Source organism: Paroedura picta, chromosome 6, assembly GCF_049243985.1.
Source record: "Paroedura picta isolate Pp20150507F chromosome 6, Ppicta_v3.0, whole genome shotgun sequence".
NCBI lineage: Eukaryota > Metazoa > Chordata > Lepidosauria > Squamata > Gekkonidae > Paroedura > Paroedura picta.
This window is the reverse complement of record NC_135374.1, coordinates 84,857,007-84,882,101: the sequence shown is the minus strand read 5'-3', so window position 1 is coordinate 84,882,101 and position 25,095 is coordinate 84,857,007. Positions and strand designations below refer to the sequence as shown.

Sequence of the window (25,095 nt, the reverse complement as noted above, 5' to 3'; positions counted from 1 at the left end):
CTTGTCGCTCTCCTCTGAACTCAATAGTTAGGGAGCTCCTTGCTGAACAGACTTAGAGCAAGCAGTGAGGCACTTTGGTGGAGGGAAAAGCACAGAGGACACTTAGGACTATAGAGCGAGCACTTTGTGCTAACACCCCAGGAAGGGAGACAAGTCCATACTCTGTGACTGAGCTCTCCAATTTCGGAACCTGAACAGACACTCAATCTTTGGAGGCTTGGCCAAAGGGACAACCACACACTGACACAAGCATTCCAAATTTGCTCCCCCATTCCCCTCGCATAAGGCTGGGTGCCACAATAAGACTTCCTGCACTCAAGCATTTGATTTGGGCGGCTGTGGATGGTTGCACAAGTCTCACTGGTCACAGTCCTCTGCCAAACACAGCAGAGGCCCAGTGACACCTCCAACTCTGACCTAACAACAGGTTTCCTTCTTTACCTCTCAGGCTGCCGTGTGAAGGAGGGAGGGAGCAGAGAGCAGCCTGGGTGAAGGACACAGCGTGGTACTGGTTAAAGCACCGGACTAAATCTGGGAGACCTAGATTCCATTCCCCACTCGTATCATAGGGAATGCTCTAGCCCTGCTGTAATTACACAGAAGTCAGCTGCCACAATGCAGGTGCGGCACAGGATTGTTTTCTCGTTTTGAAGACATTGCAAGTGGATCAAATCAGCTTTTCTGCTACTGAAAATACTTCATTCAAATACAAGACTAGGTTTCTCCCAACAATGCCCTCGAGGGAGGGTGGTCCTAATTCACACGCGTTACAGTTACGTCTAATAATGATTAGTATATAATTATTGGGGGAGGCAGATGTCATCTTACATTCAGAATTGTCTTCCTGGGTGGAAGGGGGTGTGGATCTCTCTTAACCACACAGGGAGGCCATGTGCTGTGGATCATGGGGCATGAATGGACTAAAGCCACGTGGGATGTGAGTGATATTAAGAATGAGAAACTTGAGTCAATCCAGTGAATCCAATTACATAAGGATTTTTCAACCAAATTGAAATCATATTTTTAGACGGCTTAAGCATCTGATGTAGGTGGGCTAGCAACATAAGGAATTTTCACTTTCCTCTGTATTAAAACAGTCAAGCTAAATCTGCCCTAATGTTAGAGTCAGAATCTAAGGGAATTAACAGATAGATAAAAAGGTATCATAGAAAGTGGCTGAACTACAGAAGCCGGACTATGATCATCAGGACCTCAAAGGTGACTATTTAGACCATCCGGAATGACAAATAAAAGTAGAATTATATTAAAACTAGTATTAAAACCCATTTTAAAAATGGGCTTTGAAAGGGGCAGCAGACAGGAGGGTGTGGCTCCCTTTGGCCCGCAAAGTGGGCTAAAGGGAGTGGAAAGGCCCCCCCCCCAGCCGGCAGCTACCCGGCTTTGCGGCCAGCAGGGAAGCTGCAAACTCCCCCCCAGCAGGAGTGTACCTGCAGGCTGCAAAGGCCTGTCGCTGACTCTCTCCTCGTGGGTGACAATGGAGGCCGCAGCCACAAGGCTTCTAGCAGGCAAGGAGGGAGGGTGGGGGCTGGAGGGGGAGGGCCAATCAGAGTGGACCTGGACGGACAGGGCCCCGGACAGTCTCCTCCCAGGAAGCTGTTTCCCAAATATAAAGGTAAAGGTAAAGGTATCCCCTGTGCAAGCACCGGGTCATGCCTGACCCTTGGGGTGACGCCCTCTAGCGTTTTCATGGCAGACTCAATACGGGGTGGTTTGCCAGTGCCTTCCCCAGTCATTACTGTTTACCCCCCAGCAAGCTGGATACTCATTTTACCCACCTTGGAAGGATGGAAGGCTGAGTCGACCTTGAGCCGGCTGCTGGGATTGAACTCCCAGCCTCATGGGCAGACAGCTTCAGACAGCATTTCTGCTGCCTTACTACCCTGCGCCACAAGAGGCTCTTTCCCAAATATAAGGGAGCAAAATTGTGTTAAGGATTATGTTTAGCATCTCTATATTCTGAAACAGATTTAAATAGGTTAAGAGAAAGTTGGGATTAAAAAGGCAAAAGTAGCGTGTGGATACTTGCCTCTACACAAAAATGGTGATGATTTCTTTATAAAAAAGGCGCTCACTTCCATTTAATTTCCCCCCATTATTTTTACAAAAAGAAATGTGACTTTGCCTAAAAATGTCCCCTCGTGTTTTTTGAGTGGGCCGACAGGTGATCACCTCACATTTTTAACAAAGGCTAATGAGGCAATTCATCAGCTCCACAAGAGAACCATGGGAACTACCATTTACTGCGTCTTTGACCCAAGTTCAGCCTTGGTAACAAGAGTCAAGAACTTGGTATGATGCAAAAAGCAACCTAATTTAAGTGAAAATGAGGTCTGATGAGGTTGAGTAATACTGGGAGGGAAGGGGAGAAGAATAAAAGATATTTGAGTGCTGGGAACAAGCACTGTGATTCATTTGTGTTAACAAGAATTGCGGAGGTTGTGCTCAGGGTAAAGAACAAGCCTAAGTCACAGTCAAACAACAAGCGCTCATCAGAAATTATTCTTATGAAGTGGCACAGAAAGCAGCTCCTCTGCCGGGGTCATTTGTGCTAAAAAGCTAAGCAACCAACCTACACAGCTATTCAATAGAATAAATTTACTACACAATTATCATCATAATCCCAGAAGCCAAAGACAATAACTTCGTATCCAGCATGATTTTGGGCTACTGCAGTATAGAAAAAGCTTTGTTATCCAGCACTTGCAGTTTCCCAGTTAATCAAATTTGCCAGACACTCAAGCTTATTGCTCTGCCCTGCCCTCCTCCCAGAGGAATCTACAGCAGCCAAACACCATGCCCTTGGGAACACTGTGGGAAAGCACCCCACCTGTCCTCTCCCCCAACTCCACAGAGAGGTCACTCAAGCGGCATAGGAACCCTCCGGCAGGGCCAGCCTAGACAGTGAGAGGCAGGCTGAGGGAGAAGGAGGCACTTGTTGGCTGGCAGTGTGTGCTGTCAAAAGGCCAACGATGGTTGGAAGCATCACATTTTTCAGCCAGAGAGAGGTTGGGTGGGACACACCCATGCCCCTATTCCGCACAGGTATAGTGGGGGAGAGGAACTTGCCATCTGAGTAATGCCAGTTAACTAAGTGCTCTGGAGCAGGGGTAGTCAACCTGTGGTCCTCCAGGTGTCCATGGACTACAATTCCCATGAGTCCCTGCCAGCAAACGTTGGCAGGGGCTCATGGGAATTGTGGTCCATGGACATCTGGAGGACCACAGGTTGACTACCCCTGCTCTGGAGAATCAAGTGCCCGACTAACAAATGTCTATACAGGACTGGGCTTTCCCCACTTCTTCTGAAGACAAGCAATAAGAAATGTTTATAAACAATCTTTACAGGTGGCTCCTTGTGTGTAAAGTCAGCCGACAAGGGAGGTGGAGAAGGGTGGGCACATGAAACACAGATCTAAGGGGGTGAAAGGAAAATAAAAAGATGAGCTGAGGACTCAAGAAGAAACAGGGGAACGAAAGTCCTCATACCATCGCAGGAGACAGAAACAGCTATGATCCCACAAGCAGGCATTTGGGAGCATACAGGGGGCCGAGGAACTGCAAGCCGCAGAAAGTGTAGGAAGACTACAAAAGACTGATCTATGTGAAAGAGAGAGAGGTGGAAGGATGTGCTTCTTTCAGTTTGGTAGTCTAATCTTTGGCCTACATAGGTCTAATTTACTGCAGCGCTGCCTGGACAATTCTGTACTTTGTACACCTTAATTTACAGCATGCCCATAAAACAGGCTTGGAGGAAATATGAAAATGAAAAGTCCCAATGTACTACAACAGCAATGTAAAAACAAAATTACTTACAGTGGTATTTGCAAAAATAAGCTGTTTATAAAGTAGTACACTAAATCCTAGAAACAAAAAATGTTTAATGCTGTAACATCCATTAAAAGAAACTTACCTGGGGAACCATACTCATGTCTGGGCAACCTACAAATTTTTGGCATCACTTCCATTAAGGTCTTCACATACTGGAGAATTGTGCCTTGCAGCTGGGAGAAGAGACAATTGCATGATGAGTTCTATTACTACGATACGATAAACATTTATTGTATGTAGCCAAAGGCCATTACAAAACACAATTAAAACAATATGGCACAAATATAAATAAATAAAACAATATTTCTCCAATATTGTGTACCTAAAAATGTAAACATGGACTACTAAGTTACAATAAAAGAGATAAAATGGTGTATCAAGGTGGAGGCTCCTGTAAAAATGCATTAGCTCGAATCTTCCTGGCAGCCAGAGCAAAAAGTGCCACCCTATAAGAGATATAGGGGTCGACATCTGATAACAGATAGGTGACTTTGTTAAAATCAGAAATAGGGTGAGAGTTTGGTAATAGCTTGGCAAGGAATTTGCCCCTGGGTTCGGAGTACAGGGGACAAGCCAAGACATAGTGGGGCAGGTCCTCCACAGATGGATTTCCACATATGCACAGGCGTTGGGCTGTGGGTATTCGGAGATATCGCCCAGAGAGCATGGCTGATGGCATCATTTCAAACCGCAAAGATGTTAGGGCCATTCTAAGATTACGTGTCGTTATATTTACTAAATATGATGCTCTGGAATGGTCTTTTTTAATTGTTTTATACCATGGGGCTGCTTGTGATAGCTGTATTGAAGAGTGGTCGATCAGAGAGTCAGCTTTGAACACCCAATCACGTAAATCAGAAATATTGGCTGATGTATGCAGTAAGTCATCTGGTATGGTATAGCGTGAAAGAATGGAGCTAAAAAAATCAGACCGAGTCCTGTCCTTGCTCAATAAGAGCTTAAAACTTTGATGGCTTAAAGAATCTAATTTGGTTGAGATGTCTTTCTTCCAAGATTTCAGAATAGCTAAGTGGGCACGGGCTTTGAGTGAGGGAAAACCAAGCTCTGCCCTCATCAGGGCTGCAGGGGACCCTTTTGGAAGAGCCAGGATACGTCTGAAGAAAAAGTTCTGAATGGGCTCCAAGCTATTGATTGTTTGTTCTTTCCAGCCCCAGATGTCAATGCCATATAGTAGGTGAGGAATGACCTTGGCTGCAAAGAGCTTTAGAGCTGGGTCAACTAGAAACCCTCCCCTGGTATAATAAAATCTCAGAATGGCTCCAATGATTTTTAGACCAGAGGCCTTTATAGTTGCAAGGTGGGCATTCCAGTTTAGGGTCTCACTGTAAGTGATTCCAAGATATTTAAATGTACTACACTGTTCTATAGGAATATTGTTTATACTCCAGATAAATTTTTTAGGTCTTTTCCTGAAAACCATAACTTTTGTTTTTGTGTAGTTAATGGAAAGGGACTCTTCCTTACAATAAGTACCCAAGTTGTTAAGTAGCTTTTTCAGACCAACTCTTGTAAGGGAAACCAGGACCATGTCATCTGCATATAGCAGGATAGAGACCTTTTGCTGACCGACAGAAGGGGGTACAAATTCTGGGCCCGATAGTCTTTGAACTATATCGTTGATATAAATATTGAAAAGCAGAGGGGCTAGTACACACCCTTGCTTTACCCCTTTCCTTACTGCAATTTCATTAGTTAGAGAGCCTGAAGCACCTACCCTAATTTTTGTGTGGGTGCCTGAGTGCAGTTCATGCATCAGAAACAGTAGGCGTTTATCGATGTTAGTTTCCCTCAGCTTTGACCAGAGTCTGTCCCTATCAATGGAGTCAAAAGCTGTGGCTAAATCAATGAAAGCTGCGTATAAGGCTCTCGTAGGGCCTTCTATACTGGAGTAGACTAAGTAATGGAGGGTTTGACAGTGGTCAGTGGTAGAATGGCCTCTTCTAAATCCTGCTTGGTGTGGGTGTAAGATATGGTTGTCAGCAGCCCAGTCCTCTAGTTTATGTAAGAGGAATTTTCCGTAGAGTTTAGATGCGATATTTAGTAAACTAATGGGGCGGTAGTTTTGTGGGTCGGTCTTGTTGCCTTTTTTGTGGATAGGAACCACTATGCTCATCTTCCAGCCATTGGGGAAAATGCCTGATTCATTTATCTGGGTGAAGACCCTAGCTAAGACTGGGGCCCACCAGTTAGAGTTCTATTACTAGAGATAACAGAAGTCAGCCTGTGATTCACCAGCCACATAAGCTGGTTGGTGTATCTATTCACACCATCTTAAAGCTCCTTCACATGAACTTTCAACCGCTCAGGCTAAGCATCCACATTTATATATAGCGCCAGATTTTCACATGAAAGCACATATGGTATATTTCTTGGATGCAGAAACATCTGTGTGCAAAAGTGCTTCATGAAGTAACCCTTAGTACTGTCAATTAAGGCTGCAATACCATACACCTTTACCATCAACTAGATACACTGAATATCATGAGACTTACTTCTGAGTAAGCATGCATAGATCAGGTTGCATATTATTAATCTATTATTAATTTGAACACTTTATATCCAGTTTAATACACTTTTTAAGGCGTGGCTACTAGAGCCCAACTTTCCTCAAAACACCTGGCCACAGTGATCCATGCAATGGTCACTTCCAAGTTAGACTTCTGTAACTCACTCTATGTGGGCCTACCCTTGTCTTTGACCCAGAAACTGCAACTGGTACAGAGCACAGCTGCACGGGTCCTCACGAGGACATCTTGGAGGACCCATGTCCAGCCGTTGCTAACGACAGCTACACTGGTTGCCGGTTTACTTCTGGATCAAGTTCAAGGTACTGGTCTTGACCTTTAAGGCTATACGTGGCTTGGGTCCCACCTACCTGCAGGGCCACTTATCTTTTGCAGGGCGCTTCACTCTGCAGGTATGAATCTGCTGGTTGTCCTGAGGCTCCAGAAAGTATGTCTGGTCTCGACCAGGGCCAGAACTTTTTCAGTCATGGCCCCTACCTGGTGGAATGAGCTCCCAGAACAGCTGCGGGCCCTGATGGAGCTGTCTGGTTTCCCCAGGGCCTGTAAGACAGTGCTCTTCCACTAGGCATTTGGTTGAGGTCGAATGGAGGTTCCCAAGTGGTAAGATCGTGTCAACGCTCCCCCCCCCACAGGTCTAGGACTGGGTGCTAGACTGTCTCCAGAACCATTGACCGATCTAATCCCCCTGGGTTACATCACAAGTAATATTGACTGCATACCATACTGATGCCAAGGCACTGAGACGTTGGGGAGGAGCTATATGTTTTAACAACCATCAATTTTGTAACTCTTGGGATATTATTAGTATGATGTCTTATGCTGTTTTATCAATGTTTTATGCTGTTATTATTTATTTAATAAATAAAATAAATTTATGTAATAAACAAACAAATGAACAAATAAATAAATGCAATAGGGAAGGAACAAAAATATACCAAATAAGTATACTCTTAGGATTTATTAATTATGCACTAGTATTTTCCTTTGTTTCCAAGGCCAAAGGCTAAATGGTCTCGAAATCAAAGAATGCTTCCAGGGATAGTCAAACTGCAGCCCCCAGTTTGGAGGGACATCTGGAGAGCTGCAGTTTTACTACCCCTGGCTTAGACTATTGTTCTTGCTCTTAGGTCTAAGTTGTGATTTGTATTTTTCTTTCACGATAGTCCCTTTCCTGTGTGAAGTATGACTTTATTCTATTACTGGAGGTGGAGGGGGGAATTCCTCTCTATAATGTATCTTTAAACACTATTCAAAGCATCAAGGGTTCCCTGACATGCCAAGTTTCCTGCATGTCCCTGTTGAAAAAAAATATGTAGTCAATACACAGCGGGATCTGCATTTCCCTCTGCATATCACCAGCTATATCTTGTCCACACATCAGCCTACTTTAGTGGTTACAGATTGTTGTATTAGGAGACCCAGATTCAAATCCCCATTTGGCCACAGAAGCTCATTAGGTGACCTTGAGCCAGTTGCACCACCTCTGCCTAACTGCATCACAGTTTTTCTGCGAAGCAAAAGTGGAGAAATGAAGAACAATGTCAGCTGCTTTGATTTTCTGCTGGGGAGAAAGGTAGGAATATAAATGAAGTACATAAACAAATGCATGTAGGAATACTCTGAGATACCCACCTTATGAAAAAATTAAGGTGTCTCCCCCCCACCCCCACATATTTTAGCTTCAATGCAAGGCTTAGAAGATGCAGATAATCTAGTGACCAGTGGGGGAAAAGTAGCCCTGGATGTGAGAATTTAGAGGGCAGTCCTAGCTATGTTTTCTGAGAGCAGAAGATGTTTCTGCCAGAACAAAAGGCGTGTGTGGGGTTTTGCTCATTCCCCCTTCTACTGCAGACCTTCACTACCTTTGAGCCATGGTTGCAAGAGGCACAGCAGGCAGGAAAGTTCGCTTCCATGACAACTGCTCCACTCATGCCATGCTTTCCTGCTGTGCAAATAAAGGCTGTGTGGTTGGCCATCGGCGGATCACGTAAGCCAAGGAGTTTTATTTAGTGGCATCCTTATGTTTACTCATATCAGAGTCACATTTCTCCCATTCCTGTTCCTGTGTTACAGCAAGAATTTATTTCGTTCAAGCAACACACACATACTTACTTTAAAAGGGGATAATAATGCTTGCAAGAATCAGGAACCTACCATGTTTTAAGATTCATAGCTCAACTCAAACTAATTTGCTATGCAGAAACTAAAATTGTATTTCAAGTACCTGTACAGTTCAATTAGGAGAACATATTCCCTCTAACTATAATTTCAGAAGTAAAGCATGAGTCAACATACCAGACTCTTGACAACTTTCAGTAGTTCTTCCATTACTACAGCAATGCCCTGATATCCTAGAAGTCTGCAGATGACTTTGAAGTGAGGGGGACCCACAAAGTTCCGGTAATTGCTATAAATGCTGGAGTATGCCAGATTCAAAGCCTAAAGGGATAGAAAAACAAATCCAACATATCGGATCAGCAGGTGTTTCTTCCTACAATTCGAAGTTCATAATGTTCTTTCAAAACGTTCTTTCAAGGTGACTTTTTCTAGCCTACAACGTTTTCATGCAAAATGTATTTTATATTGTTTAACTGCCACAAAAAAGCAGAATTACAAGTGCAAAATGGATGCCAATATGCTTTTAAAATGCAATTGTACAACACACAAACGCACACCAGCCTGCAAAGAACAGAAGAAAGCTAGTTTTATCACACCTGAGGCATAACTGGCAATTTACTGATACTAAATGTGTTGCAAGTTACTCTTCGGGAAGACATTTGGTCTTCTGAAACATGGAAAAGACAACTCCATAAAACTATCACAGTGTAGAGAGCTAGGCTTGATTCCCCACTCCTCTTCCACATGCAGCCAGCTGAGTGAGCTTGGGCTAGTCACAGCTTTCATAGAGCTGTTCTCACAGAGCAGTTCTCTTAGAGCTCTCTCAGTTCCACCCACCTCAAAGGATGTTTGTTACCGGAGGAGGAAGGGAAAGTTGTTTGTAGTAACAAGCGGAGCATTAAAAAACAGCTCTAGATTCAAGGTGGCAGCGGACTATTAATGAGTAGTGATGGATTATTTATTACATACATTCAGTACACTGAATACTAAACATCATTCAATTGACACACTGGTGTCAGTCGCAGCTCACCTTCTGTACAATGGAAATGAGCATCGTCACTAAAAGGAATGTGAAAAGGAATACAGCAAAGGAAACGGTCATTCTAGGGATAACTATATGCCATTCTTTTTAAATAACTGGTATTTTCTGTTGACTGGACCCAAACAAATTTCAAATTTTCTGAAAAATCATGGAACTCAATACTGGTATGGTATTTGGATCTGCGATTTGGGGTCCAATAGACCCATGAAGAAAAATAACGGCTAAAATGTTTAAAATGTGCTGCAGGAGAAGCTGCTCCCAGGATCTGTGTGCCTCAGGAAGGCCTCTGCCCACCACACGCAGGCCCTGGATGGGATGGGAATGCCTGCAAGGCAGTTCAAACTGGGCTGCAGGAGAAGCAGGCCCTGGGATCTGCTTTGCCATGGCAAGCACATTGTTCCCTGTGTCACAGCAGCACCTGGGGGAGTACTCTTGTGGCCCAGTTCAAACTGGCCTGTATAAAAAGCCAGCCCCAGGTTGAGCTGGTGGAAACAGTCCGCGCCCCCCCCCCCTGCGTGCAGCATCGATGATCCTCAGGCTGTCTCTTTGAACTTTTCAGGAAAGGCAGAAGAAGCCTGACAAACAACTCGGAGGAGGGAATGATCTGTTCCTGCCTCGCCAATGTTTCTAAATCTACCAATAATTCCACAAATGTAGCCAGGATTTTTCACCCAGTTTTCCCGAGAAAACCCATATACATTTTGGAAGCCTGTTGCTGTGTATTTTACATAGTGTCAGTATGTCCTCTTAATGGGGGTTTTAATGGAATTTTTAATGAGGACCTTGTGACCGGCCATGAGCCATTGTATGGGAGTGGTGAGATATAAACAAACAAACAAATAAATGAACAAACAACGCCAAAATACACCCCCAAAATACTGATAAAGTACTTCTTGAGTATATTTTCAGAAAGCGGTGATCCAAATGCACACCCCTAGTTTTAACTCTACTGTTCACCAGCAGGAGTATAAATCCTTAGCGATGACTGCACCACACTCCTAAACGGCAAACAAGGCAGTATGGTGCCACTTTTCTTCTGAAGCATTAAAGCATTAAGTTCTGGATTCCAGTTTCATCTCACTGCAACAGGGTTGTCAACCAACTTTAGAAACAGAGAAGTAACTGTAATTGAGACCATTTTATTCTCCTACTCTTCATGCTTTGTAGACAGACCATAAACACTCTGTAACTGTAATCTGCTTCCAATAACCTCAAGGGAGCTTACTTTCTAGCAAGCATGCTTCAGTAATAGCTGTAGAGACATGCCCTGCAGTTCTGTTGCTAGCTGGCAGAAAACACTATCAGAAAAAAACTACACCCTCCAAAACTGCCCTTGCAGTCCTATCTATATCATATAGATATTTCATGAGAAACTGACACACTACCTTTTTATTCTCTTGTGAACTAGAAACTACCTGAGCAGATGTCCACTAGATTATCAAAATCCATACGCAAGAGTATTCTGAATGAAATTAAAAAATCGTGCTAATGGTTGATGGAAACATAAAGTTACCAATTAATGCTTACTACTGCAGTAAATGCGCAAACATAACACACAAAGAGATCATGAAGGAATACTGGCAGCGACGGCTGTCAGTCAACAATGTTTACATATATACTTGGTAAAAATAGCATCAAAGCTAACATAAGCTCCTTTCTCCTTTTACCATTCCTAAAACTGCTGGAAAATAATATAGTGACAGTATTTTAAGTATGGCTCCTACTAACTGATACTGAAGATTTCCCACAATTTTTCAGATAGCTTCAAAAAAGCAATTCTGAAAATATAACTGTGGGGGACCTGTAAATACTTGAATTTCAGCAGCATTTTCCTTTTATATTCTGCAATCACTTTGGCATGTGTTCACTTGTCAAGCTTTCTAAACAGAGGAGCAGGGCAGAAGGAGTAAGTAGTATGTCCCGTGAAGAGAACATTACATAAATATTTGTTTTTAAATCAGCCAGCCCAGCATTGAGTATTTGGAATATGAGAATTTTTAGCATACTTCAAAAGCCTTGTGAAACTATCAGGGTACAGGTCAGTTAAGTACTATAAGACAGAAGTCTGTAAAAAAAACAGGCTGACAGAAAATTAAAGGCAACTGTATGAGAGGCAACCTCAAGGTAATCAAGGCAGAAAAGCTCTCTAAAGCTATGCGCCTCCCTCCCCAACCCAAGGAGTTCAGTAATGATGTCACGGATCAAAGCAAGCCCAGACACACAAAAGCAGAATCTAACCAGCACAGTAGAGCGGTGCATTCTCTACCAGGAAGCAAGCAAGAGAAAGTGAAGGCTGGCTTTACCTATTCTCAGAAAACCTAGGCAACAGAGCACTCAAGACAAGATGTTCTCATGTAGATAACAAAGAGGCCTCATCAATGCACAGGAGCACCTATAAGAGTCAAGCCATGAGAACTTGGTCCAAATGACCTACAGGAAGAAAAATCAGCAACCACAAATCATGCAGAAAACTACTAGAAACCTGATTGCTGTTTTTACCCCAATATCATCACAAGGAAACCTCAGAATTTCTACATCAGAAACAGACAGTAAGTATGGACTTTTAAACATTGATAATATATTATATAGTATTTGCCCTCCAACATTTAAGCACATTTTACCATATACTGTACATTTTAATGCAATATATGTATATGCGAGGAGGAGGGTAGGAAAGATGCCAAAAATGTTTATTCTTTGAAGGAAGAGGAAATGTAGGGAAGGGGTGGGGAAGAAGCAGCTCATCCCTTAAATCAGCACATCTGTTTATCTTACCCAGTTAAAAGTAGGCTGCATTAAATAAAAGTGGGCTGTATTTAATCCAGTTAAATAAAAGGATAATCTAAACAGCAGTCACTCTTAAAGCAATCAGCAAAGTAACAGAAATGAAAGCAAACATACAATATAATTTCAGTTTATGATGTACCCTTCCTGTAAACATGCTTGTTGCTCCATCCAATGTGTTAAACCGTATGATTATTCTCTGCTGGTTGAGCTTTACCTTTGGCTTATAAGAAAAAGGAGCAAAGGTCTCAAAATTGAGGGGAACTCACTATCTTCTCAAATACTGTATGATAGGCAGATGCTTTCAGAAAATGCTAATTGCTTACTTAAATATTCATTGTCCCCCTAAGGATCAAAAAACAAAAGCTACAATGAAGTGAAACAGGTTCTTAGAGGATCTACACTCTTACTTGTTCAGCTATCCTAATATCACCTTGAAATTCCCAACAGTAAAACAGGGCAAAATCTTCCCTTGTGTCTGCAATAACGTTAGTGTAATACTTCAACATGGTCCCAATCACCGCTTCAGTATTGCATTCCAAATTCATCCGCAAAATCATTCTTTCAACAAACCTGCCTGATTTTTAAAATGGGTACCAGGAGTATAATTCTACAGACAATTTAATATTTTACAGTTTCACATAATATATCTCGTCCTAAAAAAGAATCAATGTGATGGTTTTAAATCAAAGATTATTTTCAAGTTGTTATGACCGGTTTGGTGTAAAATACTTCACCTATACTGGAGGGTTACAATTTATATAGATCACTCTGGCTCATTTATTGCACTGAGATCACAGGGATTCACATACAAGGGATGTTTGATTGTATATTAAAATACTAAAGCACTTTTTTCATAGGCATATGCAGGTAAGACGTACCTGGAGAAAATCAGCTAAGAAAATTCTGTGAACTGACCCTCATACATTTGTACTGCTTGTTGTAACAGTCAAAATAAAGCTCCTCCAAAAACTGGATAACCCAGTTATCTGAAGGCTAAATTCTTTAAAATTCAGATGTAACCCAAAGTTTTCAAAATCAGAGGGTTGCCAGTGATTTCCAAGTGGGCAGAAACCACTAAGTGATATTTTATCAAATTCCATATTATTTATTGGATCCAATGGAGAGAAGTATATTTGTCTGCAGAGTAGGATTGTCTCCCCTCCCCTTTTGCTCATCAGAGCACGGTCTTCTATAGGTGCTATCTCAAAGCAGGCAAAATCAACAACTGCCCATACATTTCTCTTCCATTGTGCTTCCCCCCCTTTAGGGAATGACCTTCCTGAAGAAGTCAGGAAGGCTCTTACTCTCATGGCTTTTCACAAACAATGCAAAAAATTTCTGAAGAGTGCATGCACTCAAAATCTCACACTTTGAATAAATCTTTGTTGTTCTTAAAGGTGCTATTGGACATATTTTGTCATGCTGCTTCAGACCAACATGGCTAGAAGGCAAAAGTGAATTATTCAAGAGGTCTTCTCTATGCAGAAAATAGAGTTGCACTGTACTAAATGATTCACAAAGTTACTTGTGAAAATTAGAGACCGGTCTACACTACTGTGTATAGCTTCCTAAAACTAGGATCCTATTATGGAATTCTGCGTCATTTAATGCGTCATGTTAATAATTATGCTTTGATTCAGTTCTAGTTTTAAACTTGGTCAGTTCTACAACCCTCATCTTATTGCATTGTTTATTGAATGTCCCATCTGTCAATTGCATCGACTGTGAAATCACCCTTGTAAGAAATGAAGACTATAAATAATGTAAATAAAAATACATTTCTGCAACTTGATCCCCACCCCTCCCTCAATGCTGGTCCTAGAGATGCAGCCTGATAACTTTATGCTGATGGTAGTTGTGAATTTCCCGCATTCTGCAGGGGGTTGGACTAGATGACCCTAGCTTTCCCTCCAACTTTATGATTCTTTGAAACTAGTTCAAAGAACTAGTGAATTACTTGTTGCATGTATAAATTAGATACAGCAGTATTTCTACGTTGAAAACTCTCACTTTATCAGAACATTTTCACTTTCCTGGCTTGGAGGAGAAGAGCCAAGAATGTAAAATGCCTGCATATCAAATGGTCTCCTTTTGTTACAAATTAAAATGGTTTTATACTACAGTGTGCAAAAAGCCTTCTTAGAAATGCAGGTTCCTGTTTATCTTCATTTGGCGTTAGTTTATTTTCTTAAATTTCAGAGCTTATGATCCCCCTGAAATCTGCTTCTTGAAACTTCTGGGTCTCCTGAATCCTGACAGTCATTGCTGTTCTCTGAAGAAAAATATTGAGAGAATAAAGAAAAACCTACAATGGGAGTGACAGTACAAAATGTAACAGGAAACACAGCCCTGGTAATCTGGCCCAAAATGGCAAGCTGTGCTGACAGCTTTTACAGCATTATGTACAACCCCAACTGGGATAAAACCCTGTCGGGCTACACCAGAAAACAGTTTCAAAAAGAGGAGAGAGTTCCAGGCAGCCGCTCTTCATTTGTCATCGAGAACTTGATTCCATTAACAACTTACATCCTGTGTGTAACTTGCCAGTCAGCGAACCCATCCAATGACCAATGCCGAATTTTTAACACCCCCAAACAAGATCCAGCTTCCACAAGCAACAAGAAGAAAGACCTAGCCGTGGGCATCTGGCTAACCAGTTCTGTCCTGCTTCTCATCATTGCTGGTATCCTTCTTTATGGCTGTCTGCATATATGGTGGCGCAAAAGAAGAGAGCGTCTAGAGACACAAAGCCTGCCCCTGGGAGAGAAGGAAGAGGCATGGACAAAAAACGAATTGTACAGTTCGACAGGGCTTAACAAGGAAGCCCAGCCTGGCCAACAAATGGAGATTAGAAATGCAGATGGTGTCCAAATGGCTACCATAATTGCCAATCCTCTAGCAGCTAAGGAGCCCTCCATGCTGCATTCCAAAAGCGAGGATTTTGTGCCTTTGTCTATATGTCAATCTGCTGCAAAATAGCTGACCTAGCTGGGGTGAGCCACTGTACATGTTGTACTGTACGCAAACAATACGTATATTTAAACCTACCTAATAGCTGCTTACAGAAGCACTCCTGAAACCAACTGCTTTTCTAAATCCTCACACAAAGCTAATGCATCACATCTACATATTATTTAACTGGAAGTCCAAATAGTCTCCTAGGTACAAAAAAAAAAAGCTAATATAGACATGTCCAAAAGCTTGCAAAAACGCGATACTATAGTGTGTATTTTGTAACATTAAGAATATTTGCTTTAGAATCTTCTCCTTTGTGAAGGGCTGTGGTTCAAGAAACATGAATACAAAATTTCCTGAACTACACAGTGTTACTTTCTTTGTACCTCAAGTAGCATAAGCATAAACTGAAAATTACAGAAACCTATGTTGGAAATTTTATATACATACACCTACAAACCTGATATTAAATGATATTCATTTGAGGTCACAGAAAGCAGATTTTATGATATTTCAAACAGATATGTAGGTAATGGGATTGGGGAAGGGGGGACAACAAAGAGAAGGAGTATTTGGTTTATGATCTTCCTCATTGTCCATTATATCAAACTGAGTTTCTACTTCTTAATGCCGATGTTATGAACAATACCTTTTAACAGGCGTGGTACTGTGGTTCAAGACCTGCAAGTCAGTTTGTGAAGTTAGACCTGTGTTTTGTTAAATGGCTGTACTGTCCTGTGCACACTTTAAGTCAATATGCCCTTGCAGGAAAAACGCACAACTGCTAAAGTGGTTGCTGCTGTCATTTCCAGATGTTTCTACTGAAATGCATTTATGTTAATGTACAATTTTTCAAACTGCTAAATGGACCCACCCTCTTTAGTTTAGTCAGCAAAGTGCAAGTCATCTGTGATATATTCACGTTTTAATAACAAAGTAGATTTATATGTGGATGATCTAGGATGCTGTAAACAGCATGCATGCATACACACGCAGACTTAATTCAGGTGCCATAAAAGATAACTGCCAAATAAATACTGAGGTGTTGTCCCTTAGGGAAGCATTTAATCAATGAATATTTAAACAGGTACGGGGGATGGGGACTGGCTCTAAATCGGCTTTTAAAATGACAGGATTAACGAGATCACTTTGACAATTTTTTCAACATTCCATTTTTTGTTACAGACCAGTGTTGTGACTCATGAGTAAAATTTCAAACAAAATGTGAATGAAATATTTAAAACGGATACAATTAATTAAACTGTTTTATCACAGAGTAAATGTTTCACCACAATTTGCCTCTGATTAATCCAGACCCATTCAACAAGCTTCATTGTGCAACTTTTCTTCTCTTAAGTGTCATGTTAGATCTTAGATCTAACTCCTTAGTTCCAGATACATATCACCGTCTTTGAGAGGTAGCAACAATTTCACCAGAACAACCTTAGGTTGATAATGAAAAATTGAACATAGATCATAGAGAGTCACTCAAATGTTCATTAGATAGCACCTCTTTTCATTCCAGAGCCCAAGGAAAAAGCTTTTCATCCTCCATATGTATGTAGTAAACTTCAGAGGGTTAAAATTTGGTTGCCAGATGGAAGAGTCTAGCATATGGACCCGATTCAGATATCCAATGCATCGAATTGTCTGAAACAGCTTTCTAAGGCTAAGCATATGAAAAAGCATGTTGCATCCCTCAAGTGCAGGTTTATATGCTCCCTACCACTAATACTATATCACACTACTTCCTGGAGCCAGCCCAATCAGTTCTACAAAATATCCATAGTAGTAGCAAACAGGTTACAGCATATCATAATCAAACTTGTAATTCTCATGATACCCTGTTTCTTAGGACATGCCATACATACGCAACAACATTCAGGGCCTATGGCTCTAAGAGTTGTAGCCTTCAGGTTCATTCATAATCTCTCAAGTAATCACAAACGAAGGGACAGCATGGGCCCCCATTCAAAGCATAAAGTCTGCAACAGGGTCTCAGTCTCCACGGCAATATTGTCATTGCTGCATGCCATGAACTGGGAACCCTAATTTGACTCCAGTTAGGAGACTGAATGTTTTTTTTCTGGACAGCTAGGAAACCAAGTGGAGTAACAGGATTTATTTCTTGTTATTTCAATTTATTTCAGGCGTGGATCAGGGTTTATGAGCACTTCCCTTTTCCTTTCACAATGAGGAACGGAGGATCATGGACAAAAGGAAGCATTGTTCTAATCAGTGTCACTGATTTATTTTAGACAGCCTGATTCTCTTAGCTCTCAGGTATTGCTTCAGAATATTTAAACTTAGCTTCTCAAAAGATATTTCACTTTAAACATACATGTAACTTATATATGTACATGTTGTAAACCAAACAATATTTTTATTTCAGCTGCTGAAATATGGGACTTCCAAAACATAGCCTATTAAACATCTATCTATTGATGCAATATATAATTTGCATAATTGTTAGCCAATGTAGAATTGCATTTCCTGGGCATAAAAGACAGCAAAATTTATGAATTGTAAAATGCTGAAAACTGTGGCTCGAATCCAAAAACTGCCAATGTCTTTGATGCTTTCATCATTTTGGTGCAGCCTGTACCTGTCCTCACTCCCCAAAAGAACCACTGTTCAGAGAACCTTTGAAATAGTACTAGATGGAATGGGAGGGCAAAATCAGCAGCATTTTCCTACTTACACATGAACAGAAGAAAAACTAGAGTGGAGAAGGAGCTATTTCCACGGGTTTGTCCCTTCCCAATGCAGTCATCCCCTACCTGATGTTCAGAAAGTGCTTTTCATGGGGTGTAGGGAATACAGCATAAGATCAGAAAGGCAACAAAGACCATTTTTTCCTGTTCCCTTGAGGTTCTCCAAAGTAAGCCATTGTCTGCTGTATTTCATGAAAGAAGGATTAAAAGTAAACAATAAACAAGACAAGCGAGGAACTACACTAGCTACTGATGGTGTGGTGAGTAGGGAGCAGTAATAATGACCACAGCCAAGCATAACCATTTGGAGAAGCAGCATCAAGACTAGACAGATCACAGGATCAGGCACTGCTTCCACAATACAAGATGGGGCAACTCCAGGTTGATCAAGAGGATTTTTTCCAAATGTTTTGGTCACAAGCAAGGCAGAAAAATAAAAAGAAGGTCTAACCTTGGATCCATGTAGATACTGGGGCTGTGCATTAGGTTGCTTATCTCTCTGGAATTCCTGGGAAAAGGCTAATACGGTTCGAACAAACCTATAAAAATAAAGATAATTTATATTCAGGCAACTGCAGTTTATTTATTTTCAAAAATTACCTACTTATTCATAATTTGGCATTTTGGTCCTGACATTCTAAGAAATATGGAGGGGCATTTTAGGCCTTGCTCAAAGGCATCCCAGCATTAATGTATTCTAGTATAAATAAAAAATATCCACATCAGAGAAAAATAATGTTACATTAAGCATGCATCACTCCAAGCTGACTAGATATCTATTATTGATATAGCTGATATTTTTCACAAAGGGAAAGTTCATGTGGATTACAGACACAAACTGCATGATCCTAGAAAAATTGTGTATGATAAGCAAATTCATGTACATTCTTTATAAGGTCTTTTTTAGATAAATATATACACAAATACTGGTGTTAGATTTTTGTGCTCCTTATTCAATACTAGGGTTATGCAAAATTTTTAACTGGTATTTTTTGGTTTGGGTCTACTGGATCAGAAAAAGAATCAGGATTTCTGAAAAATCACGGCTCCCAATACTGGCATATTAGGATCTGGGATTTTCCAAAAATCCAGAATTTTTTTCAGGTCCAATAAACCCACAAAGAAAAATAATTAAAAAAAACCCCTAGCCTGATCCTGGGGTAGGCTCAGCTTCCCAGGAACTGCATACCCTGGGAAAGTTTCTCCCTGCTGCATGCAGAACCTAGCTGGGATGGCTGTCCCTACTGCGCAGTTCAAACCGCTCTGCAGGAGAAGCCACATGTAGTCCTGGCTGGGATGGTTTCTCCTACAGTGCCATTCAGCTAGTCCCAGAATCTGCTAAATCTCAGCTAACACAGATACCCAATGCAATACACAGTAGTTTTTGGGGATGGCTTTTCCTGTACAAGAAGCTGGCCCCAGCCCTAAGCCAAACCAGCACAAAAAGTCTGCTCCCCCTGGCACAGCTGATCCTTGGGCTGTCTTTTGGAATCCTTTTAAACGTTAAAGGGACTGAAGTAGAACCCAACAGTCAGCTGTAATATGTTGCTTGCTCTCAACTGGTATATATGCTTTTGTAGCAACAGATGTCGTAATAAATCAGTTTTAGAGCACTTTTCCAGCCCTTTGTCAAACATCCATATTAGAAGAATTGAACCAAAATAAATATTTTAAAAACAGTTATGTAGATTTAACTTTAAATTTGATCTATTCTCTTCCTCTACTCTATAATGAACAACATTATTTGGGTAAATCTACTTTGGTGCCCTGTTTCTAGACTGTAGGTTTTGGCATGCTTCAAGATAATCAGGTCTTGATATTTAATCTCTGGATGATGAGTGTCCCAGCAATTTATCCATCTGCAACAGCACAGCTCTAAGCAGTCAAAACAAGTAGATTACACAAACTGAAGCCCCGTTATCAGTATGGGGGGGGGGGGAGTACAATTAACAAAACAGCTTCTGAAGTATTTTATTTTCAAGTATATTCAGAGCATAGTAAACAAGACAATTTAACTTTTAAATCTTAACTGGACATTCTTGATAGAGGTCTTTGCACTACAACACTGTTGTAAGACATACACAGAAGAGCTCTGAATGCTTGAAAGCACTTTACTAATGATAAAATTGCTAGAGATTTCCATGATATAAATCAAATTATAAAAGAAAGAAAAAGCAACAAAATACAAAATGAAAAATAAATGAAACAGAAAAATTAGCATTTTAAAAAATACAAGTGGAATCGTCAAGGATTCATAAATCAGGGAAAATCCTATTCCCTCTTTCTGCTCTACCATTATATGTTACAGTCATTCTCCACCCCAAGTCCTCACACAGGGCTTTTCTGAAAAACCTGTGCATGTGTACACAACACAAATTTATTCCATGGGATTTTTAATTCCCTCTGCAATGTGGACACTTGCTTTAAAGTTTTCAGGTGTTACTATAACCATCTCCCCTGTACATGGGTGGCTCTACTGTACTGATGTTTTGGATGAGGCCAGCTTGGAAATTAGACCGTCTAGTAGTAATATAGCTGGAAAAGGGTAAGCAAATTCACTGTCAAAGAGAAAACAAACTTGCACTTAATCTGTAACTATTGTTCATTGAGTGCTTTCTGTTCAGGCACCCATGGGGACTGCACTTTCACAGGCCAGTTATGGAAAAGATTTGCAAAGCTTTCTAGCTGATTAGGAGCACCCTTCCTCCCCCTGGTGCTTTCCTGACAAAATTATAACATCACCAGGAGGATGGCGCCACTCCTGCAGTTCTCTCCATGCTACTACTGGAGACCCCAAGAAACCAATGTTCCAGAGAATTCACAGCAGGGCAGGAGGGAGGGATGTGTGCCTGCACAGAAGACCACTTGATGAGCAACATTTACAGTTAAGTGCAACCTTGTTTTCATCTTTTTGGTTTTGTGCAGTCCCACACTGGGAGATTAGCAAGCTCACTGAGTGAAGGAGGTGGGTGTGAATCTCTCAAAGGAAGAGATCACTTCACTGCAAACTGTCTTATAATGGAGCAGCAAGCTCTCTACAAGTGTCTTAACTGAAATACATGCAGGGACACGGCAAGGAAAAAACACCATTCTTTTGAAGACAGCCATAATACATAAAGTGGCAAAGAGCAGCCATGCACTCAGGATAGATTATGATAGCCTCTACCAACCCACAAGGATGGATGTGTGAGGATACTGGCGATGTGCAACATGAAGACAGGGCAGGAGCGGACTTAAGTTAGAACTCCCAATGTCCTCATTCTACGGTTGCAAATGCTGCATACTAAAAAAAAAAAAATAGCATTCCAAAAGAAGCACTAGGGAAGTACAAAAACAAAACAAGCGGTAATAGCTCTCATTTTGTAGCATTTTCAGGAATCCAATAAGGAAGATGAACGCTTAGAGAGTTTGTGTCCCAACCAGTGGCCAAAACATAATCAACAGCACAAGAAGCAGGGTCCAAACCCTGTTACATCTTTAGTAGAGACTCTTTTTCACTTGTATCTGGTAGTGCAGAAATGGTGTTCACTACTCAGAAAAGTGGAAGGCACCAAGTTGTCAGCAAGTGTGAAAATAAGGAGACATGTGCCATAATAATAAAGATAGTAAAAACAGGTATCTATTTATTTATAATTTAATTTATATACCACCATTCCCAGAAATTCTGGCTCATGGCGGTTTACAACATCTTTAAATCGTTCCTGCGGAGCAGATTAAATAAAAGGGTAAGGACTGTTGGGGAGGAGTTAGGGTGGACCCTGTGCGGGATAAAAACGTGGAGGGCCCAATCAGGAGCCGCGAAGCGTGGCTCCCCATTGGCTACTTGCCCCGGCCTCGCCTGGCCCAGCCGGGGACTCGCCGCGCAGACAGACCTATCAGCCTGCGTGGTGAGTCCTCCGGCCTGGGTTCTCCTCCCCTCCCCGGGTCCCTTACCACTGGCCGGGGCCCCTGGCCCCGCCAGAACACCCTGAGACACTACCGGGTCGGGGGGGGGCCTGGCCTTCTCCAGCCAGGAGAAGGCCGAGGGAGCCTTCTGGGTGGGTGGGGGGGTGGCGGCCTTCTCCCGGCTCTGGGAGCAGCCTTGCTGCCTCACTGGCATGGCCAGCCTGCTCCTGGGGCCCGGACACAGCCCAGGGGCGCTCCTGGGGTGCTGGAGGGATGCCCCAGGTCACTCCACGCTGCCTGCCCCATCCCAGCCCCCGGGAAGCCTTCACCCTGCGTAGGCTTCCCCGAGCACTCTTGCCTAGTGCCCATTTTATTCTTAGGTAAAATGGGCTTAATTTCTAGTATGCAATAAAACAATATAATCACAACTCATAAAAACAGCAACTCAATAAAACAACTTAATATTACACAAACCCAAGATGGCGGTAACAATTAATACATCCAGACCTCTAATGCTATGGAATTAGATGTTGCAGCAGCTGAGGATGGACACGCTTTGGGGTAGTTCCTGCCGGTCTAGTACCTGAGCATGGCAACTGGGGAGGGGGGTCTAATTTCCCTGGTACTTGTTGCACTCAGCCGCAACCAAACACCTGGCAGAAGAGCTCCGTCTTGCAGGCCCCATGGAACTGAGAGAGTAGGATGAACAGGATGCACCATAACTGAACCTTGTGCAGCTTGCAGAGTAATCTACGCAGCAATACAGCCATATAAAGAAATCTAAAAACAGATCGTCTTGGCAAGGGATTAGAACGGAATTCTCCAATGACAGGGTTTCCTATCAGGGAAGAAGCACAAAGGACAGCGCCTGGAATGTCCCATTGTAAGGCCTCCAATTGACCTCCAATCAGACTCTGTTAGACAATTAAAACATAATTGCAGTGTATTCCTTAATTGTTTGGAGTACTTGCACTAAAATAAAAGACAAAAGTAAAGTATGTCTAGTATTCTAGGTAAAAGTGGCAAGCCGATTTTGCATAGAAGCCACTGGGGAACACCTACTTACAGTAGGGTCTTCACACTATAGGCAAGGAGACATTTGACGTGACAATAACTCAGAGTTGAAAGAAGTGCTCTGAGAAAAATGCATGCTTTTTCCTGCTTAACACATAAGAATGCACTTTTGAACGAGAGCTGGGTAACATTGAGAGTGGTGGTCTTCTGAGTAATATTTCAGAGTGTGGGCTCCATATTAGATAGCATTTATACAACACACATGAGTTGGAGAATCCCTTTGATTTTTTTTTAGCCACTCATCAAGCCCTAATGTTATTTTATTGTAGAAGTGTGTTTTAAATTATTTGACCACTGAGGAACACCCTTAGGGCCAAAACACATGTGTTACTATTTCCATGTGTTATTGTTGATTGTATCATATACAGTATATCAGTGGTCCCCAACCTTTCTGAGGCTGGGGACCGGCAGAGCAACTGCCCCGCCTGCGCATTGCGCAAGCGGGGGCCGTGCCCGCGCACTGCGCATGCGAGGCTGAAATCGCGCATGCGCAAAAGTGCCGCACATGTGCAATTTCGGCCGCACATGGCGCATGCGCAGTGCACGGCACGGCCCTGATTCCCTCTCCCCACCCTCCCGCAGTAAGAAGCTTCCCGGGCCGCAAGCTTGCGGCTTGGGAAGTTTTTTACTGCAGGGGGGGCGGGGAGAGGGAGCCGCGGCCTGGCGCCATGGCTTTCGTGGCCCAGCACCGGGCCGCGGCCTGCAGGTTGGGGACCACTGCAGTATATAACAGATTTTATCAATGTTTTAAATTTTTATTATGTGCACCCAATTATAATAAATATTTTTATTTTAAATATAAACCTTTTTCTGTAGCTCAGCCTTTACATTTCTAACTTGTCCAGTCAGGTTGGGCTTTTAGTTCCCTTTTTGGTTTTGTACTGCATGTTAGGTCTGTCTCAGAAAGAAAGAAAAACAGTCCTGGGCTTCCCCTAAAAGGTAAAAATACACAAAAAATACGAATTCTGTTATGGTATCACATATAAACATGTAAAATGCCAGAAAAGTAACAGTGGAAGCCCAAAAAGAGATGGCAAAATAAGAACTGACTAAAGACTAAGGAAGGCAGAAGGAAACACAGTCTGGATCCCCTGGAAAGGATCCATCAAAAGAACAGGGAAAAACAATATAGTAGCCTCACATGGGTCACCCTAATTGCCAGGCACTTTGTAAGACAGCCAAGGCATAATCCCTAACAAAGAGGAATAGTGGAGTATGAGTTTCTATTAGCAATGGCGGGGGGGGGGGGGACTGTCTGTAGGACCTGTAGAGAGATCAATAAACAACCTAGTCAAACATAAGTGTAGGCTGCAAGTCACATCTTATTTGTCTCTTGAGAAACCTATATGCAGGTCAAAAAGCAACAGTGAGAACCAGGCATGGAATCACCGATTGGTTCAAAATTGAGAAAGGAGTTCGGCAAGGCTGTATACTGTCGCCTTGCCTATTTAACTTATATGCAGAGCACATCATGAGAAAGGCGGGATTAGATGAGTCACAAATTGGGATCAAGATTGCAGGGAGAAATATCAACAACCTCAGATATGCAGATGATACCACTCTAATGGCAGAAAGTGAAGAGAAACTAAAGAGTCTGTTGCTGCGGGTGAAGGAGGAGATTGCAAAAGTTGGCTTGAAACTCAACATCAAGAAAACGAAGATCATGGCATCCTCTCAATTCCTGGCAAATAGATGGGGAAGAAATGGAGGTGCCCTTTACCCAAACAAAACAGACATAAGTAATGTTCATCAGTTTGGGTCATCTTTGCCGTACAACAGGTGCATTTTTGAAGAGAGTTTTCGGATCCATTATAACTCAGAAGCCAATACTATCTTAGCGAACCAGGGAAGCAATTCCTCACAACTTTGATGAGTGGAGGCACTGCTGTGCAGGAGCATGTAGTCCCTGGGTGCAAACAAGTTTCTGGCTCCAATGTACATTGTCCCCTGGAAGCTTTTAAGTGTAAACACCTCTTCAATGGGCAGACATGCTCATGCGCAGTCCCCATGTGGGACTGCACTGAAGATTGATAATTAACCTGGTTCTTCTTGTTCCACAGCTTTCACCAACAACCAACTCTCATGTTACCAAACATCTAGTACCCTGTTGTCAGGCCCAAGCATGC

The 25,095-nt window shown here is 42.1% G+C and overlaps 2 protein-coding genes across 3 annotated transcripts in view; one reads left to right on the top strand and one right to left on the bottom strand.

The window, feature by feature from the left end:
- Window positions 1-25,095, bottom strand: part of CYFIP1 (cytoplasmic FMR1 interacting protein 1) — a 68,062-nt gene that overhangs the window by 7,940 nt on the left and 35,027 nt on the right. For both annotated transcript variants that reach the window (XM_077343393.1, XM_077343392.1), the window contains exons 23-25: window positions 18,462-18,549; window positions 8,690-8,833; window positions 3,931-4,021 (exon numbers count right to left, since the gene is read on the bottom strand). In XM_077343393.1, the coding sequence (XP_077199508.1) occupies window positions 3,931-4,021; window positions 8,690-8,833; window positions 18,462-18,549 (323 nt within the window). The remainder of the gene's footprint in view (window positions 1-3,930; window positions 4,022-8,689; window positions 8,834-18,461; window positions 18,550-25,095) is intronic.
- FNDC9 (fibronectin type III domain containing 9) lies at window positions 11,790-15,719 on the top strand. The gene is made up of 2 exons (XM_077343407.1): window positions 11,790-12,103; window positions 14,541-15,719. Exon 2 carries the CDS (start codon window positions 14,652-14,654, stop codon window positions 15,318-15,320), a length of 669 nt encoding a protein of 222 aa, XP_077199522.1. The 5' UTR covers window positions 11,790-12,103; window positions 14,541-14,651; the 3' UTR covers window positions 15,321-15,719.

Bases quoted from the DNA above. Each gene is read 5' to 3' on its own strand.
- FNDC9 (XM_077343407.1), top strand. From the start codon at position 14,652: ATGGGAGTGACAGTACAAAATGTAACAGGAAACACAGCCCTGGTAATC.